Raw genomic sequence first — 18,921 nt, 5'->3', positions numbered from 1 at the left:
GCATAAAATGCCTTCTCCACTCTCCCCTCAACCTCCACTTCAAGAACAGAACAGTCCATGCTACCACTGGATCAGACCTTATGTACAAACCTCTGCATTCCATTCAAACAGAATATACATTATATATTTTTACCAATGCCCACATTGACTGCATTCATCTAAAACCAAGGGCAAGCATTTGTGTTTACTGTGACTTTGTGTGCCAGGTTAAAGAGTCTGAGAATAGTATTTTCATGGCACAAAGGGTAGGTGCACACTGGCACCTCTCCAAAGCTGAGCAGACTGAGCTCCATGGCTCTCACTGCAAGGCATTTCTACCAGCTCAGGTATCATTTTCAGTTGTTTCTTGTAAGCTTCACTGACTGTCTAAAAGCAGACGCTGGATTTGCACCTAGAACCCAGATATGGGATCAATCACACCATTATGGGCAGGGATAACTACAGCTTCTTCAAAAGATGCTGAAAATGACCTTGAGACGAGTGAAATGGGAAACAGATGAACCCCCTTTGGCACCAGTTTAAAAGCAGCAGGTTTTTGCCAATGCCTATCACTTTCCCACTTGAACTTTCAAAGGAATGCTCTACCTACACTGTAGAAAAACACCAGAGTATATTTTTAACTTGTTATGATAGGCAGTAGAGCAACAAAACACAAGCCACATACATTCTGGGACAGGGACAGACACACAGCATCAGGCTCAGCCTCTTAGTGGCAGGTTCACATCAGCTTCTCTGAACCAAAGACAGACAACGAGCTGTCCCCCCCGACTGCAGAATGGGGGCCCTTTTCACAGATCTGCCAGACCTGGGGTTTCTGCCTGCTTTGAGGAAGTTTAAGGCAGTGGCACCAAAAACTTTGCAATAGAGAGGTCTGTCATTTATTTTTCCCCCAATGTGACAAGCTAAGAAGTTTAACAGCACCCACAGATGGGAGTATCTCTCACTTGAAGCACATCACAAAGCAGAGAACTACAAGGGGCTTCTGAAGCCACAGAGGGAAGTACAAACTCCTGCTGCTGCACTCCATTGGCAAAACCTCTGGGGAAGACCAAGATTTCTCTTTAGCAGAGCACAAGCCCAGCCTAAAAGACAAACTGAAAATAACCCCAAAACTCCCAGAATGCATCAAAAGTACGAGGGGAATTTATGAGGATTCTGTTTGTGAAAGGGTTCAGAGTCAGAAAAGATAAAACATTTCCATTGCCACAAAGGAAATGAGAAAGCAGCTGCATTTCCTAAGCCACGATCCCACAAGCCTTCCTTTTTCTCACAGATGCTCCACTAGAGAAGCATCAAGACATTACTCCACACCCAGGTATCTTCACAAAAAATCTGAAAGAGCTTTCAGTTGTCTGTATGAAGAGATCAGATAATGCTTTACCATATTCAATGGAATTTTTGGTTGTCTGCATTGAAAGGCGTTTTAAGATGACAAAAGCTCCAGAGCATCACTTCAGGGAAGGACAGTGACACGCAGCAGGGTGGAGATGAGGACAAAGGTTACAGTTATATGATCCCACAGTGGCCCACTTTAAGCATGAGTACGTCTGGATGGTGTAATTAAGGTTTTGCCATTGCTTTTTTTCATTGCAACTTCTTTTAGAAAAGGAAAGATGATATGAAACTCAATAGCATTGAAATGCTTCCAGTGGCCATTTCTGTACAAAGAAAGAAATGTTGCCTTGAGCCACAGATCTGGAAAAGCCACAGCTGAGTCACAGGCAGCAGTGCTATTCACAGGTGACAACCCCAGAGTGCTTGGTGGTCACCAACACATGCTTTTTACAGGACAGGGCAAGGGAATCTTGCCCTAGAGACTAATTGTGTGATCCTTAATACTACTTCAGCTTCCTAGGGTGATTGTGGAACAACCACCTTCTGCTCACAAGAAGCATCATCTGGCTTGCTGGAAGATGCATCTAACACATCCAACTCAGAGATTTGAGCCTTACCATGAGTTCAGAGCTGATCAAAGACCCTTCAGAACAGAGCCAGTCTGCCCAAATCTAAGGCTGTTATTACTGCCATGTATTCAAGAAGCAGCACTTGCTCTTAACTGTTTAAAAAACAAACAAACAAAAAAGAGAATGCAGGATGGGAGGGAAGTGTTACTTTTAACTGCAGTAAGGCTCTGAGCAATTGCACAGCACAGCTGCCTGAACAGCTGTACCAGCAACACAAGGCACGCAACACAGGAGCAAGGATGAAGATTTCAGAGCTACACATTTTTTTGCATAAGGATCACTGCTACAAGAAATGCTTTAAAAAGTACATCCTAGCCCTTCCCAAACCCATCCTGCACAGGCTCACACACTGCTCTGGTCCCTGTAGTATGCAAGAGCTCTGACTTGTCAGCCAGTCATGGTGCTGATGGTGCTGGCAGACCTTTGCTCCATCCTCCCACAGAGAGGCAAACAAGCATAGGAGGATGTTAACTTTGTTTTTTGTTTTTTGGGGTTTTTTTTCACTCCGTTCTACCCACACCCAGACACATTTCTCATTTGGAAAAATACACGTTACAGAAACATGCTTGGCACATGAGCAAGAAAGTGAGAGGGCCATGATAGGACACTGCTCCTTGTCTTTTGACAGTCTTGCACCAACCCCAGAAAAGTCTCACCTCTATCACTGAGCTTTATTCCTACGATGCAGCAATAATTGTTTAACCATTTTGGACTGAAAGGCCACTAAAGACTTCCTAAAGAAAGCATGGGCTCAAAATAAAAAGGCAAAGTCCATACAGACTTGTGTTGCATAGACAGGCCTGCTTCTTGTATCTGCTCCTCCAGAGAAGTGCTGGAAGTAGCCCATGGGTCTCCAAACAAACAAGCAAAACAAACTCCTCAAATTCTCAGTTCTTAAGGCTACAGCTGAAAGCTGCTGGATGTCCCAGACACCAAGCAGGGACAAAGGCTCCTGTTTAGGTTGTTTTGAAGCTCAGTGACTGGGCCAAGAAGCACATATAGGCCAGAGTAGCACCTTCCCTGGTGCAACTTTCAGCTGCTGACCCAAAGCCACCTAGGTCCAGTGCCATCCCTAACACGGCCACACAGCACCCAGACCTGGGGCTGTGCCCTGCCACCGCCTGTCCCACATCCACACAACACTGGCAAAGCAAATGGGAATGCTGCCCTGGGATGAGCCACCAAGTTGCAGGGCTTAGGCATGAATAAAGGGGCTGGGTCTTAAACCAGTGATACTGATCCACCAGCACAGAGAGAGGGAAGCTGGACATTACCAGTGATATGCACACTGGAAACTTCTCAGTGTCTGGGTTCCCTGGTGCTCCCATCTCACAGAGGACAGACACAGCATGGAGCAGACTGCTGGGGCAGCAGAAAGCCTTGGGTTTGTTCACACATTTGAAATTATTTGAGCAATGCTGAAGAAGCCATTTGGCTGCACACACTCTCCTGTTACAAACCCAAGCAGACAGCTTGAGCACACAGCCCTCTCTTTGTGCTGCTGTGGCTGCTGGCAGGGCAGGCAGCACAAGACCTTTCGTCACTGTCAGAAACTTGGCTGGGCTGGCTCCAGCTCATCTGAGCACATTATTCTCAAGTCCCATCAGCCTGAGAACAACGTGCTAAGGAAGATGAGAACATCCCATTACGAACACAACGAAGCACTGTCAGACAGCCAGGTGGCAAAGCATGGGGACACCTGCACCTCCCTAGCAGATTTGGGGCTGATGGCAGTGCAGAACATTCCCTCACAATTAGACCCAGTACCCATGGCACCGAGCCAAGCATGACAGCAGCTGCAAGTGAGGCCAAGGAAACCAATCCTTGAAGACTCACATCCAACAATGAGGCAACTATGAAATTACTGGAGATGTAGACCAGCCAGGCATGGTCTGAAATGAAGTTTCATCAGCACTAGTTCTCATTCCCTGCCCAGTTTCAGCAGGGTACAGCACAATCATTATAAGGTGTTACGTATATTGGGTTTGTGCTGAGAAATAGAAAGGCCCCAATGACAACAGACTCAATTTCTCCTCTCTGAGAGGCTTTGTATTTAAGGGAAAAGAAATCCATTTCCTTGCTCCCTAACTGTATGTCTAAAAACTGAAAGGTGAGATTAACATTACCTTCACTGTTGCAAATTAACTTGACTTCCCATCCCTGGGCCCTGGCTGGGAGCCACCAGGCAGTCAAACAAGCAGCAGGGGTGCAATCAGAGCAGCTACAATTGGCAAGTTCAGCGAAGCGTGGAACATTCACAACAGGTTCACCAAGGCTGATTGAGCCAATCTACCTTGGCACAGCAGGGAGCAGACCAGGAATACACTCTGGCAGAGCTGTCAATAAAGAAATGCCTGCCAGGGATCCCAGTGGCTGCTAAGGCCAGCAGAGGTGCCAGCTGGGGAGGATGAGGGCAGAAGCATCACCCTTAACAGTGATAGGACCCAAAATCCATGCATGGAAGAGGGAGCTCACTTGTCTTGAGGAATCCCCAAGAGCCTCTCTGTAAGTTCCAAGCACAGATCTTCTCCTCTGGTAGTTCTCACTGGAAATATGCCTGCTTGTGCACTGGTGCATCTGAGGCTCTTGGAAACATGGCTGCAGCCCTGCCTTTATGGCTGACATGAAAAAGTCCCTAGGTACAACAGCTCAGCAAAATTTCATGAAATAACCTCTTCCATTTTATATTCTGCCACCCATCTCACTTTCTCCAGCATTACCTCAGCTCCACAGCTCAGCATTTTTAACACCCAAACTGTTTCAAACAGATTGAGGTAACCACAAGAGAGGAGAACAGGCACCCTTAGATGTTGCTAATGATACTCAGGTGTGCGATAAAGAGGTAGGTAACACCCAGGAATGGGTGCTGTGGTGCACTGTCTCAACAAGAGGTCAGCCCCTACGGGCTTTTCAAGCAAGGTTCACAGCAAAACACCCCCCTCCCTTCTGCCTGAAGTCTGAGATCATGTTTTGACATCCACTGTGGGTCCCAAGGGCCCCCTTGGTTCACGTGGCCCATATAACGTGTCCAGGATACATGCCAGTTCAATGACCCAGAGACCACAGATGCATGTTCCAAGCATTTCCTTTTGGGTCTTAAAAACCATCTCTTGTTCCCCACCCCCTCCACTCCCAGCATTTTCCCGGCAGCACCGTGTGCTGGGTAATTCACAAAACAAACTAGGTGTGAGTCATGCTTAGTTTAGAGCATCTGCAGTTCTTGAATTCTAATCTAAAGGACAGGAGGGAGAGGAAAGTAACATGAAAAAGCAGAAAAATCAGCTAAAAATCAGTTTTAGGGCCTACAGAGCTGATAAATTAATGGCAAGTATCAAATGCAGCCTTTTACAAGCCAGCAGTCTCAGGAGGATGCCTGTGTTATGTAGATTCCTGCAGATCAGAAAGCAAGTTGGGATCTCTTAGACTCTTACCAGCAGGGACTGATCAGGCCACTCCAAGCCAGATAAGCCTTCAAAATATGGGAATTATTTCCTTGAAACAAAGCCAACCTGACCAAGTAGCCACCCAGCTGGAGGAGAAGGGCTGCCCTGAGAGCAGCTTCCTGATAAAACATGCAAGTTTCTTCCGAGCCCCAGCAAAGCTGCTATGTGAGATACATGGCCCAGCCTCAGCAATTCCCATTTCTGCCCTGCCTCTCCCATCACACCAGGAGCTTCTGCTAGCACACATGGGTGCTGACAGAGGCTGGCTAGGACATGTCTGGCTGCTGCAGTTACACAGATGACATTCCTAGGGCCTTGCTCACCAGGCCCCATCATGCCAAGGAAATCAGAAAATCATGCAGGGAGAAGGTGATCCCAGACAGAGGGCAGGTCTAGGCAGTCTGAGAAAGGGAACAATTTCTGCTCCTCAACCGCAGCACCAGAGCATCACACACAGCTGGGAGCTATGAGGCAGCACAAGGAGACTGGGTGACTGTGGGAAACCAGAGGGGTCTCAGCCCAACTCTCAAAAATGGAAACATGCAAAATAATAATAATTAAAAATAAATAAATCACCAAACCAACATGTTTTTTTCACTAGCAGTCTTGGCCTGGAAGCTAAGAACATCTTGGGATTTGGGAAGGAGGTTATCCTCTCTGCTCTAAGCTAAATGCCTTGAGGTCAAGGCCATGAGATTTTTGTGCTCTGTCTGCACCATTCTCCAACATTAAGCTCTCACCTGCCTAACAGTGCTTTAAGAAGGAAGACTGTGCATTTTGGAATCAAACCCTCAGAACTTCATTATATTTTTTTAACATGCCTTGGGACAGAAATCATTAACATTCACAAAGTGCCTTCTCCGAGGCTACTAGTTTGGCAATCTCACTTCTGTAAAGAAGCCTGCACACTGTACCACAGACCTGTCCTAAAGCTGAGAGAGTATCTGCTGAAGACCTCAAAGCAGAAGGTGAAGTCATTGCAGTGTAAACAGGAAGCTGGAGATACTCAAGATAGTGGAAAAATAGCACAAGGCACCTCAAAAGGTTACCCTTTGAGCAAGCCCCAGCCACAAAATTTGATAAGATTTATCATTCTGCTTTTCTACAGAAGGCTGCCATGTTTTTCATCAATGGATAATTCCACCCTACCTGGTTTCATCTGCAATGTTTCTAAATAAGAGCAAGTCTCCTTATTCCCAAAGCTTAAAACACAACCCATAGGTCGAGAATATTAAAGACCATCTCTTTGATTTCCATAAGAAAATGCTGAGTTGGTGCATTTCAATCACAAAATCCTAGAATAACTTAGATTGAAAAACACATTAAGTCACCAAGTACAACCACTGATCTGGCACTGCCAAGCTCATCACTAAAGCATACCCCTTAGTGCCACATACACACATCTTTTTAGTCTCTCCTAGAATGGTGACCCAAACACTTTCCTGTTTCGACCACTGGTCATCCTTATGCTGAAGATGTGTTTTTTTTAACATCCCATATAAACTTCCCCTAACAGAACTTGGGCCAATTCCTCTTGATCCACCACTTGGTACTTGGAAGAAGTGGCCAATGGCCACCTGTCTGCAGCCTCCTGCCAGGAACTTGTAAAAAGCCGTAAAGTCTCCCTTGAGCCTCCTCTTCTCCAGGCTAAACACCCCCAGCTCCTCAAGGACTTGTGCTGCAGACCCTCCCAGCTTCACTGCCCTTCTCTGGACTCATTCAGCACCTCAGTGTCTGTGCTGTAGTGAGGGCCCAGAACTGAGCACAGGATTCGAGGTGCGGCCTCACCAGTGCCCAGTACAGGGTGACAGTCACTGGCCACACCATTGCTGATCCGGGCCAGGATGGCACTGGCCTTCTTGGCCACCTGGGCACACACTGGCTCATGTTTAGCAGGCTACTGACCAGCACCCTCAGGTCCTTTTCCACTGGGCAGCTTTCCAGCCACTCTGTGACAAGACTTTCAGATGTACCTAAAAATGGCATTGAGCCTTAAGAAGTAATGACATCCATGCTTTGAAAATTCACCCTTTTCAGCCATGTCCAGTTGGGTCCCCAGACATAGAGCATCCAATACTCTCAAGTCCTAAAGCCAACATTGCTGTTACATTGCAAAGGCTCAACACACAGAATATATTAACCCTTTAAAGCAGAGAGCAGACAGATAATATGATACGTGTTAACATCGGCAAGTCATTACCTGCCAGGCTCAGAACACTCATCACTGCAGAAATTTCTTGATTGCCCCAATGTCCATCTAGCTGTCCAGGACTGCCTACACCCAAAAGACCACCAGTGAGCTCAGCCACTGCATTGTGGACCCACCAGTAGTAACACCTAGGTGGGTCTCTACTACAAAAACTTCAAGGTAGGTATACTTGTCAGGGATGGCTTGGCTGGTTTGACACCACAGTCAAATAGCAGACCACAGGCAGCCAAACACTTCAATCACAACATCTGAGACTGTAACTGAGTCTGTGTATGGAACAAGATAATCTCAATCATCAGCGAGAACAAAAGTTGTTTGTGTAGTTCATCCTGTCCAGCACTTGACACAGCTTCAGTTGACTCAGCTAATACCACATGTGCAAAAGGAACAACCAACAATAAAGGCAGGGAGTTTTCCTAGAAGTCAGTTTTAAACACTACCTCCCAACCATGGACCACAGCAAAACAAACAACACTTGACTGCAACAGCTGTGCTTTACCCTCTACCCCAAAGGCAAACTACCATACACACCACTGGAGAGCAGGGCAGAAGTTACCTTCACCAGGAGAGGTCAAAACCCCCGGCTCATACAGGTTCCATGAACACCACTGTGGCTGTAAGAAATGCCTTCAGCTGTGCCCCATGGATCACACAATACCCCTTTTCTGGAAGGTTTTTTGGTTTCTTTTGCAGACAGAATGTCATGGCACCTTTAGCTCTAAGCCCAACACCACTCATTTGTATTGGTGTAAGGGAGGGGTAATAGAAAAACAGTCTCTTACCAAGTGCAACTCAAAACAGCCACCCACTCAGAAAACTGCTGGGGCATGGAGCTTGCATCTCAAGAGATTTGCACTGTATGTACACTCCCTTACCCCACACCCATCTCCAATAGCAACCACTGTATTCTGTTGTTTTATCTGTTTAATTCAGCTTTTATTTCAGCATTTTAGCTAATTTTACACCACAAAAAACTTTAGGAAAGACACCTTGAGTTTCCCGGATAAGCAAAATTTCTGTTCTCTTGCACACACTAAGTTTCCCAGATAGGTAAAAGTTCCATTCTCTGATGAATGCACAGCTAAACCTCTTGTTCAGTTCAGCAGTTTCTCTGCAGCGAGCTGGCAGGCCCACTCTGTGGTTCAGGGTGGTTTTCAGGAGCCATGGCACTCTGGATTGCAGATATTTCACCAGCACTTCTCAGCCCTCAGGCTGTGGTGAATAACCTCACACAGCAGCTCCAGAGAGGCAGCTGGGAGCAGAGATAATGCAAAGTGTCAGCTCTCACAGGGTTCTCCTCTAGCTTAATCCTGAAAGATAATATAGAAAAATACATGGGAGACAGGATGCAAAAAGGGAGGCGTGCATGCCCCTCTGGTACAGCTTCATGCCCTGACTCAGTTTGGCGACTGCTTACAAAAGGCTGACTGCTGGAAACCTCACACCCACACAGAAGCTGCCAAGTGCCAAAAAAAGGTTCAAGTTCCTCTTTAAACCCCACAGTGTGCTTTTACATGACAGTGACCTGCAGTTACACCTCTGTACAACAATAACCTCTGGAAAAAAACAAGCAGAATAAAGACTCCCCAGAGATGCCACCTTCTCTTCAGCCTTTGGATGACTAGAGCCAACGCTGATACTGCTCCATGGCTTGTAGCTAAAGCAGAGCTGCAGCTGAAAGGACACAACACAGTGGCAGTGCACATTCAAACCAGCCAGGTTTTATTCCTCCAGACCACATACTAAGAGAAGCAAAGCTCCAGCAGGATGGGTCTCTGAGCAGCCTCCCAGCCTTGATAGAAACCCTGCCAGCTACTGCATTGGAAGCTGAAGGTATCTGAACTAACCCTGAAGTCATCTCCAGTTCTTGCACAGATTCCCATCAGCTTCCTTCTCCCTAGAAAGGTGGCTGCTAGCATGCAAGCAAAGACTCCTGTCTGCCACCCGTTCAGCTGCTGCCAGCACTGCAAAGCTGCCCTGCAAGAACAACTATCCTCTACCCAACAAACTGAGGTTGTTGGTTTGTTTCAAAACCCTTTTCCTTTGCTCCACTAGCTCCTCACGGGTACTCTCCCCTCTCCCGCCTTGCTTCCTGTGTTTAAGTTCTCCAGGTTTATTAGTCAGCTCTGGGGAACACAAAGTACCAAAGCTGGCCCCAGATCAGTCAAAATTCCACATCCATCTACAAGTCACAAATCAGTAAAGCTACAGCACTAACAATGCATGTTCCCTTTCCTGTCACAACCTTCTACTGGCACACTGCCTTAAGTGCAACTACTGATTTAAAACACTGGCATACAAGGGTAAGAATCTTAATTCTCTGGCTTCTGAGACCAGATGGACAGGGAGGCAGAGCTCCCTGCATCGTTTTGAAGCAAACTGCTTTGTGGCATCTGAACCCACAGTTCACATACATTGCAAAGCATGTACAGAAGCAGGCTGGCAGCCTTTTCTCCTATCTGAGAGCACTAAATGAGCTCCAGGTCAGTAAAGGTAAATTTTTTTGCTCTGGGAACTGCATCACCTTCAGGTGATATTGCATACTCACAGATTCTTAAAAACAAGAAAAAGTAAAAAAAGAACAGTTAAATCAGAACCAAGTTAAGTTCATCTGTTACACAGCCAGAGTTGATGCTGTGGGCAATGCCAAATACCAGGTAACTGAGGACTGAGCTGGAGACAAACCTGCTTTTTCCACCTTGCATCAGGGATGTGCAGAATCCAGGCAGGGCTGTCTCTAGCCAAGGACTCAGTCCTTCCAGCACTGCAATTGAGGTCAGGAGAGCCCACCCTCTTCCCAACATCAACTTCCTTTGGAAACCTGGCACCAAGCAGATGACCTGCAGGAGAGCACAGCCCTGCGAACCGGCAGAGCTCTCTGCCTGCCATGACAACAGCCAACACCCTAGTGGCTTGGAAAATTCCCAGGCCTTCTCCGTGCTGTGCTCCACCACCTCAGCTCAGCAGCACTGCCAAAGGCTCCAGGAGCTGCTGGTGAATTTAGGTCATAAATCCTTCCTATCCCACCAGCCAGCACCTCAATAATAAAACTAATACCAGAGCAGAAGGAAAGGCCATTTCTTTGCACCAGGATGCTACAAGTCATGCTTGCTGTAACAAGAACAGATAGATATAATAAGCTGCTTTTGCAGTGCAAAGCCATTGTGCTGTGCAGAGATGGAGAAGCTTTCCACCCACACAAGGGGAGGCTTCCCTGAGCCAGACCAGCATTACACCAATCCATGTGCCAAGTCAGTGGCAACAGTCCCTCTGCAAGGAGCATTTCCAGCCAGAGCACACTCCAGCCTCTTGTCCTATCTGGATGCAAAGAGCCAGTGCTACACATATAATGCAGAAAGGAATTAAAACCCCTGCCTTCTCACTGCCAGGAAATACTCCTGTTTGCATAAACCTCCTTCCTCCCTTTTGCCCCATTACTTCTCATGTCACTCCTGTCAGTGTCCTTATGGAATATCTGCATCTCAGTGTTTTCAAATATTTCTTCAGTTATGTCCTTTTCCCCTTTGTCATCACTTATTGAACACCACATACTGAGCCCACATAACATTTCCCCTTAGACTCCTCCAGCTACCAAGTTCTGGTTCAGCAAAAGGGCTCAGGAAAGGATGAACGAAAATGCACACAGGAACTCAGTTTCACTGCACACGGCTTGTTATACCTCTTTTGAAAAGAGAAGTGAAGAAAAGTGACTCACTCACAAAACCACTTTGACTTTCTGTCCTGAAGAGCACATAATGCAGGGTAGAGCTACCAAGTGCACACAAACCAAACCTCTACCAAGGCGGGCCAAAGACAAAAAGCTCTCACTATTTTAGTTTGGCTGACAGAGCATTGTGGTGGTGACAGCGTGGGTTGGTGTGCAATTAAAATAACCATCAGTTGAGCTTAAGGAGCCTGACACAAAATAATTGGGCAGGTGCAGATGGGCTGTGCTAGGCTCTGAGCAGGCTTTCATCTACAGCTTTCTCCCCAGGAAGAGTAACACTTCTGGCAAGCTTAATTCACAGGGTGCCTGGGGTTACAGGGTAAATTTTATGAGCACTAAGGCCTAACTGACCCCCTTTGCTCAAGGTAAGGTCACAACAGCACTGCCTTGCACCCCTTACACAGCCAGCCTGATGCTGCACTCTCCTGTTCCCTTCCTAGCCCAGCTAAAAGTCTATCCCCACAGCCATACAGTGTCAAGGCCACACAACACTCACTCAGTGAGCTGTGCGGTATCTTTTCAAGTACTGAGAAAGAAAACAGCAGGAAGGCTTCAATTTCTACTTCTCAAAAAAGAAGCATAAATGAAGTGTCAAGGGACCTTCACTAAGTCCTATATATGTTCTGCAGAAAAGCCAGTGCTGTAAGGTGAACAGAGAGCATCGATGACACACGTCAGCCTCCAGGGAGACTGCAGCTTTCCTGGTGGAAATGTCCAGCAAACATGCCCTTTGCTCCCTGCAATGCAGCCAACCAGCAGCAGAACAGCAGCTGTTGTTATCACCTTCTTGCAGAACAGCTGAAGGTCAAGCCAGCAGTGAGTGTCATGCCAGAAAATGGACCTAAAACTTCTCAAGTTTTAAAGCAGTTTCACCAACAGATCAACCTCATCCCTCAGTCCTTCAGCTTTCAAACCAGCACTACACAGGAATAGCAGTGAAGGAGCAGGAGCCAGGCAGCTGGGGACACTCTGGAAAGGGGAGAAGGAAGCAGGCAGGGAACTTGTCGCTTTGTCCTATAAATCAGCACATTCATGTGAACTGGATGACTCTGAGCAAGGAAAAGAAAGCTTATTCCAGCAAAACAGAAGTTTCACACAGCTCCAAGGCGTATCCCATTGTTTTTCTGAGTGGGGTTTTTCTTGCACCAGAGAGAGCAGAACTGGCCTTTCCTGCTCCTTGCAGCAGCCATCTCCAACTCCTGCCTGGCATCCTCTGACGTTTCCCATGGCCACAGGAAATGAAAGATTAAACAGAGGCCCGTGGTGACCTTGAACACACTGCTCAGCTGGGAGCATTCCTCAGAGACCAGCAATGGGTGATGGACGAAAGTCACAATGTTGTATCGTAAACGGGAGAAAATCCCCAACTGCTATCTCTGTATCCCCAGGAATCAGTGCAAAAATAGGCTGTGTCCCCTCTTAGGCTCATCCAAAAATCTGTCAAGAGCCAAGGAAACATCTCTGCAAAAAGCATCAATGGGAGTCTTAGGGTGTCTTTCTGCCAAAGCTTTTAGAGCAATCTTTTTGCCTCAGTACAACCTCCAGAGCAGCTCACAGAAGACAAGTGTTAAGGATTTAGGGATGGGAGGAGGCAGACCTGCTTGTTCAGCTGCCTTTCAGAGCCAAGAGCATGAAATATGCTAATCCTGCCCATCTCTGCCAAGCACTGCAGACCCAGAACCACTGAATGCAAAATAAAACTTTCACCCAGCTTTAACCTGAAGTGAAATGAGTGCCACAGCCTCAGCTACCGAATTCATGCATGCTGGAAAAACAGATCTCCTATTACCCAGAAGAACTGGATGTGAACCAGTGACCTGTGTCTATGTGTCATCACTCTCCACCTCCCTGCTGCCCTCAAGCCATCCATCTTGCCTGAATTTCTCAGAGCTCTTAAACAAAAAAAGTCACAAAGCAGAAAATGAAGATGTTGCAAGGAAAAATTCCAGCTGGAGCCAAAGGGCATGGGGAAGGTGGCTTCACAATGACCCAGCTGAGCCTCAGCTGCTCTCAAAATTGTTGCCCTGATTATACTAATCCAGTTAAAGGCCAATACTTCCTTCAGATGAATACAGCTGACAGCTCATCCCTCAAAACCATTCCCCTGAAAAACCCCTAAGCAGAATATTTCCTCATCAGACACCGTGCCAGCCATTCACACTTCCTCAATCCTCTTCCACCTCCGAGAGACATCAAATTTCTCCTGTCCACTCTCATGTTGCTGAGCACAGACAGTCACCAAAGGCCTCATTATAACCCAATAACATCAGTCTGCTCCATGGAAGCCTGACACATTGCACCTCAGCCCTCATCCCCCTCTCCAGTCACTTGGAGGGTCAGTAGCCAGATTTTTATTGCAGGAGTCTCAGCAGAGGTCATGTTAAGCTGCAAAGGTCAGCAGAAAGGTCTGCAGCTGGGAGGAAGAGGAAGACTGATGCTAAAAGCAAACTTTTATTCAATTTATGCTAAGGCAAAATAGAGCCAGCCAGACTGCCTGCCCCAGAGAACACCTTGCCAAGACAGAAAATATCCAAGCTCTTCCTGTTTCCCCAAGGTCACAGTCAGAGCTGTGTCTTTTACTACCATGTTTTGGATACTGGCCTCTCAGGCAGCAGATTACAACCAGCAGCATTTGAATGTACAGCTCCCAAAAGTCAAATCAGGTGCTGAACAAAGAGCAGAAAGCAGTGTGAGCATTGTTGTGTCTCTCCATGCACAGGTGCCACAATCAGCCTTTGTCAAGGCTGGAGCTCCAGACAGTAGTGGCAGGGTCAGTTCTAATCATCAGCCCAGACATAGCGCCCTTGCATTTCTTTACAGTACTACTAAAAATAAAATTCAATAAAAACACTTCACCCACTGCAAATTTCCAGTTCTCCAGAGCTGCACACTACTGGGGCACAGTTTAGAGTCCCCCCCCTGCCCACCCCACCTCTCCCTTTTCTCTCCTCCCAGAGAATTCAAACTAGCAGGAAGATGAGGAGCCCCTGGGAGAATGGCCAGACGTGTTTTTTTTTTTTTTCTGCTGCTGCCAACTGATGGCTGTTGGAGACTGCAATGGATGAAGGACTGAGCCTCAGTCTGAGCAGACAGGCATTCCCTTCACAAAGATGTTGCCTCAGACCTTTGGAAAGGCAACAGCAGACAGGACCACGGGTACATCCTTCAGAGAGGGGTACAGTTTGCACAGTTCCAAAACACCTCCCGTGCAGCTCAGCCTGCCTGCATGCAGCCAGAAATGCCTCCCAGGTCCAAGGGCTCACTCCCAGCAGGCAGCCAAAAGAGGGTGGAGCCCTTCCCAAACACAGCTCCTAGGAACGCATCAGGTCACAAGAGATGAGAGGGCAGTTAGAGATCAAGCAGAGCCCAAGACAGTTTTATTTGCTTTATAAGTAGCTTATCAAAATAATGTTTCTGGATGTTTTTATCAGCAAAAGGCTCACAAATGAGACCTCTAGTAAAAAAGATCTACACACACAAAACTGAGCAATCTCCTGAGGTAGGTCAGAAGAGCAAACAGCAAAGGCTGCTTTGTGAAAAGCAAATATGTCACAGAGACTTGGGAGAGGAACAGAAGGGCAGGCAGACAAGCACAGGCCACAGATTTCAACAAACACCAAAACCTTCAACAAATAACTTACAAGAAGTTTACTGTCCACAGAGGTCAGATCCACTCTACTGCTCATGGAAAAATGGGACTGTAACGCCAGGCTGCAGCAGCAAGGTGTAGTTTATACTAGGAAAAGTTTGTTTTGAGGGTGTTTTGAGGCTGAGGTAAACCCCAGCCCACAAAATAAAGTGGACCAGCAGTAAAATGAAGTGGTTTTCACCAGCAAAATGCCATCCACATCAGGCCTTGAGCTGATATAAATGCTTTTAGCCATAAAAGAGGAAAGTAAACACAAGAAGCAAGACTTCCTGCAGCACCTAGCTACAGTTATGATTTTCACTGGCGCACTGAAATGATCCCACTTTTAGAAGGGCTTTTGAGATCACTCCAGAAGAGCAGGATGACACTGTCTTTCAGCAGTCCTGGCTACCTGCAGACAGGGAGAACCCGGACACAACACCTCCTCTCCTGAAGCAGAGCTGGTGAAGAACAAAGTACTCAAACCAAAAGGTTGTTCTTCATTGTTAATGAATGACTAAGCCGACCTTTACCCGAGACAAAGAAAGGGAATGCTTTTTCCAGAAAGATCAACAGTGATTTCTCTATCAGAAACAACAAATATTTTCCTCGGTGTGGCAGGCAATGCTTTTCTCTCCTTGGCTGGCATTGACACAGAGCACGAAAAGACCTAATCCAAACCATAGCTCAGTCTCAACACTTTCCAAAACAAAAACAAGTGATGCCATTAAACTAAAAGCGTGACACATGCCTGAGGCTTTGCAGAACATGGCTCAAACCTCATCTACTTTGCACGTTGCTCTGGCACACTACTTTAATCCCATTGCTATCAAGTAACAACAGATCGTAGTAACAGGACGCTCTTGAAGCTTAATCCACACTATACCATAGGTGCAAATTTCCCAGGGAGTGGTTGAGTTACACTGTAATGCTGTAAATGTACTTTCATTCAGAATGTAAACGACCTCAGCTCAGTCCAGTTAGTTCAATTCAAAAACTAATAAAGGCAAATCAAATTCAGCCTACTTAAATTGTGAATATGAGCATCTACACAGGGATTTAATTCACTTTAATCAACCCACTGGAAAGGTTAATTGGATTCATCTTCTTGAGTTACCAACCATGTGTGGACAGACTTTAAGGATAAGATCTTGACCACACTAAAATGGCCAATAACAGTTCTGCTAATGACTTAACAGTACGAACATTAACACCTAAAATGCCAACTTCAGCTTTTGTTCCAGTAACTCTAAGTGAAGCATTAAAGGATGACAGGAGGTCAAAAGGAAACCCCAGCTGCCTGCACAGAAATAGGTTTTCTACTCTTGGCCAGCTAAATCATCAAATTCGCAACTGCTATTTTGTAAGAATTGAAATTTGGAAAAAAAAAAAAAAAAAGAAGCAAGAGAAACAAGGTTAAGGAAGTTTGGTTTCTTTTAGGCAGGAAACCATTGCTCTCTATTACTAGAGAGTAAATCTAAACTAACTTGATTATGACAGAGCTTCTACCGGTTTATATCACAAATCACTGTCAGAAAGAACAAACTAACTCCTACAAAGCTTTATAAACCCAAAGCAGCTCCAGGGCACATTTAGTTGAGCTCAAAGGCACACGTGTGAGGCAGACCGTGTGCTAGCAGGGAAGCCGAGGCCAGCCCGGCCCAGCAGAAGGTGAATCCGTGCTCTGAGCGCAGGCCAAGCCAGCGGGACCCCCGAAAGCGAGGGGGACACGGGGGTCTGCGGGGCGGGACTGGTTTTTATGAAGACTGCAGGCCAGTCTTCATAAAAACCAGTACGTTAAGTGTTGGTAACCGGGGCCTCAAAATACCAGTCCCCCTCAAATCGCCACATCCGTGGCTATTCACAGTTCTGCACCCATTTTTCCAATGGCCCGAACGGAGCCTCCGACCCCGGCCGAGCCGTAACTGCCAGGGACAGACAGACAGCCCGCCCTGCTCGTCCATCTCCCGCAGGGTGCCCCGGCTGCCTCATCCCCCGCGGGAGCGCAGCCCCGGCCGGCGCCCCCAGCCCGGCTGCCCGGGCGCGGCGGGGGGAGCGCGGCGGAGGCGCCGGCGGCAGCCTCGGCCCCGGCGCAGACAAAGGGCTGCGCCCTCCCCCAGCGCCGCTCCTCTTCTCCTCCCGGGGAGAAGCGGCGCTGCCAGCCCGACCCCCGCCGCTCGCCCGGGGAGGGGGGCCGGAAGCGAGGCCAGCAGAGCGGCCACGGCTCTCTGTCCAGCGACTGCGGCTCTGTCCAGCGACTGCCGCTGCTCCGCCGCCGGCCTCCACCTCTCGTCCCCTCCCGGCAGCCGCGCGGGCGCCGGACACCACGCAGCGGCAGCGGGACAGCCCCGCCAGCCCCGGAACCCCGGGGCCACGGCCGGAGCAGGGAGCGCCCCGTCCCCTCCCGCTGACCCGGCTCCCCGCCAGCGCCGCGAACCGCAGCGGCGCCTGGAAATTGTAAAATGATGATGTTTAAGAAAAACCACCCCAAACCAACAGTTTCTCTCCTGCCTCGCTCCCATTTCCCCCACACCGCCCCGTCCCGTCCAGCGCCCCCTTCTCCCCGCGCCGGGGTGAGCCGCACCTTCCTTGACTCCGGGCAGCTTGGAGTGGTCGATGCCGATGCCGGCCATGGCCGGGCCCGCTCCCCGCGCCCCGCTGAGGGCGGCCCCGCTGAGGGCAGCGCGGCGGTGCCGCCCGCGCCCCGCACCACAAAGTTGGGAGCGGATGGAGCCGGCGCGGCCGGGCCGTACGGCGCGGGAGAGCGGACAGAAAGCGCCGGGCGGGGCGGAGCGGGGCCGCCTCGCCGCCCCTCGCCCCCCTTCCGGGGAGGCGGACGGGGGCGTCCCGGGCTGCTTCCCCCTCCCCTTCGCCGGCGGGGCTCGGGCAGCGGCTCAGCCGGACGGGCGGCTTCCGAGGGCAGTTATTTATACATTTGGTTTTAAAATTTATTATTATAATTGTTTTATTGTTTGTCGGGGGTGAGGGTTGGTGTTGGCTGCTTTGAGGCTACGGCCGGGAGGCCGGGGCGGCTGTCAGACCGCTCGGACAGCTCCGGTCCCCCTGCGCTCTCCCGTACCGGGTCCGGCTGCCTCTGCCCCTCATCCCCAAACCATCCCACCCCGTGCTCGCACTGTTCCGCCGGCCTGGGAAAAGCAGTCGTGTCCCGGGGAGCCTCAGAGCCACTGCCCAGCGGTGCCACGGCCCCCGCACCCTGTCCCTCGGGGCGGGGGCGGTGTTGGGACGGGCGCCTCTCGAGGAGAGGCGAGAGATTCCCGGCCACCGAGCCCTGTGAGAGGCCTGCGGACCCCGGCAGTTCTGCCGCACACGGGTTGGTGCCAGCTCTCGGCGGAGACGGGAGGACTTACAGCTGCTGCCCACCTTGGTCTGCCGGCAGCAAAGAAACAGAACGAGATGTGTTCCGTGGGCAAAGGGGAGAAGATAAGAGGAAGAGGATTTGGGGTTTAGGGATGTCTGAGCTTCTCTGGGCTGCGCTCAGCAGAACCGGTCACTCATGTCAGCTGTTATGTTTGACCATAATGCGTGAAGCTGAAGACTATGCAAGCAGCAGAAGAAGTTAATATTGCCACATTTGAAATTAGTTACTCCAAGCATCTGTTCCAATGACCCACGGCTCCTGTGCCAGTGGTGAGCAGGGGGATGCAGAGGCTGAGCCCATTTCCTGCTCCCCTTCTCCAACAGGCTCTGGGAACTCTTCCCTGTGGGTGACTGGGATGGGAGCTGAGAGGGAGACAGAGTAGGATGTCACATGTCAGAAAAAAACATCAAAGGGAATAATATTTCCATTTTATTAAAAAGCAAAAACATTGAAGAAAATAAAAAAAAAAAAAATTCTTTCCAGAAGGTTAGCCTTGTGCTACTCCTGAAATTTCCAGTCCCATTTCCTGAAACTCAGGAACTGTCTGTCCCAAATTCTGCTCCTTTCAAAT

General features: G+C 48.6%; 1 protein-coding gene across 2 annotated transcripts in view; it reads right to left on the bottom strand.

The window, feature by feature from the left end:
* The window catches only part of CCDC50 (coiled-coil domain containing 50), a 42,291-nt gene extending 24,499 nt beyond the window's left edge, over positions 1-17,792 (bottom strand). Inside the window, exon 1 of one of the 2 annotated variants that reach the window (XM_041405965.1) lies at positions 17,556-17,792. In XM_041405965.1, coding sequence (XP_041261899.1) covers positions 17,556-17,604 — 49 coding nt within the window. In that variant the 5' untranslated portion in view covers positions 17,605-17,792. The remainder of the gene's footprint in view (positions 1-17,555) is intronic. The other variant, XM_041405966.1, reaches the window with a different exon arrangement.
* Between the last annotated feature and the right edge of the window lie 1,129 nt (positions 17,793-18,921).

The sequence above is a fragment of the Onychostruthus taczanowskii genome, unplaced genomic scaffold (genome assembly GCF_017590055.1).
Source record: "Onychostruthus taczanowskii isolate IOZ18803 unplaced genomic scaffold, ASM1759005v1 scaffold24, whole genome shotgun sequence".
NCBI classification, from domain to species: domain Eukaryota; kingdom Metazoa; phylum Chordata; class Aves; order Passeriformes; family Passeridae; genus Onychostruthus; species Onychostruthus taczanowskii.
Note: the sequence above shows the minus strand (reverse complement) of the source record. Positions and strands in the feature narration are given on the sequence as shown.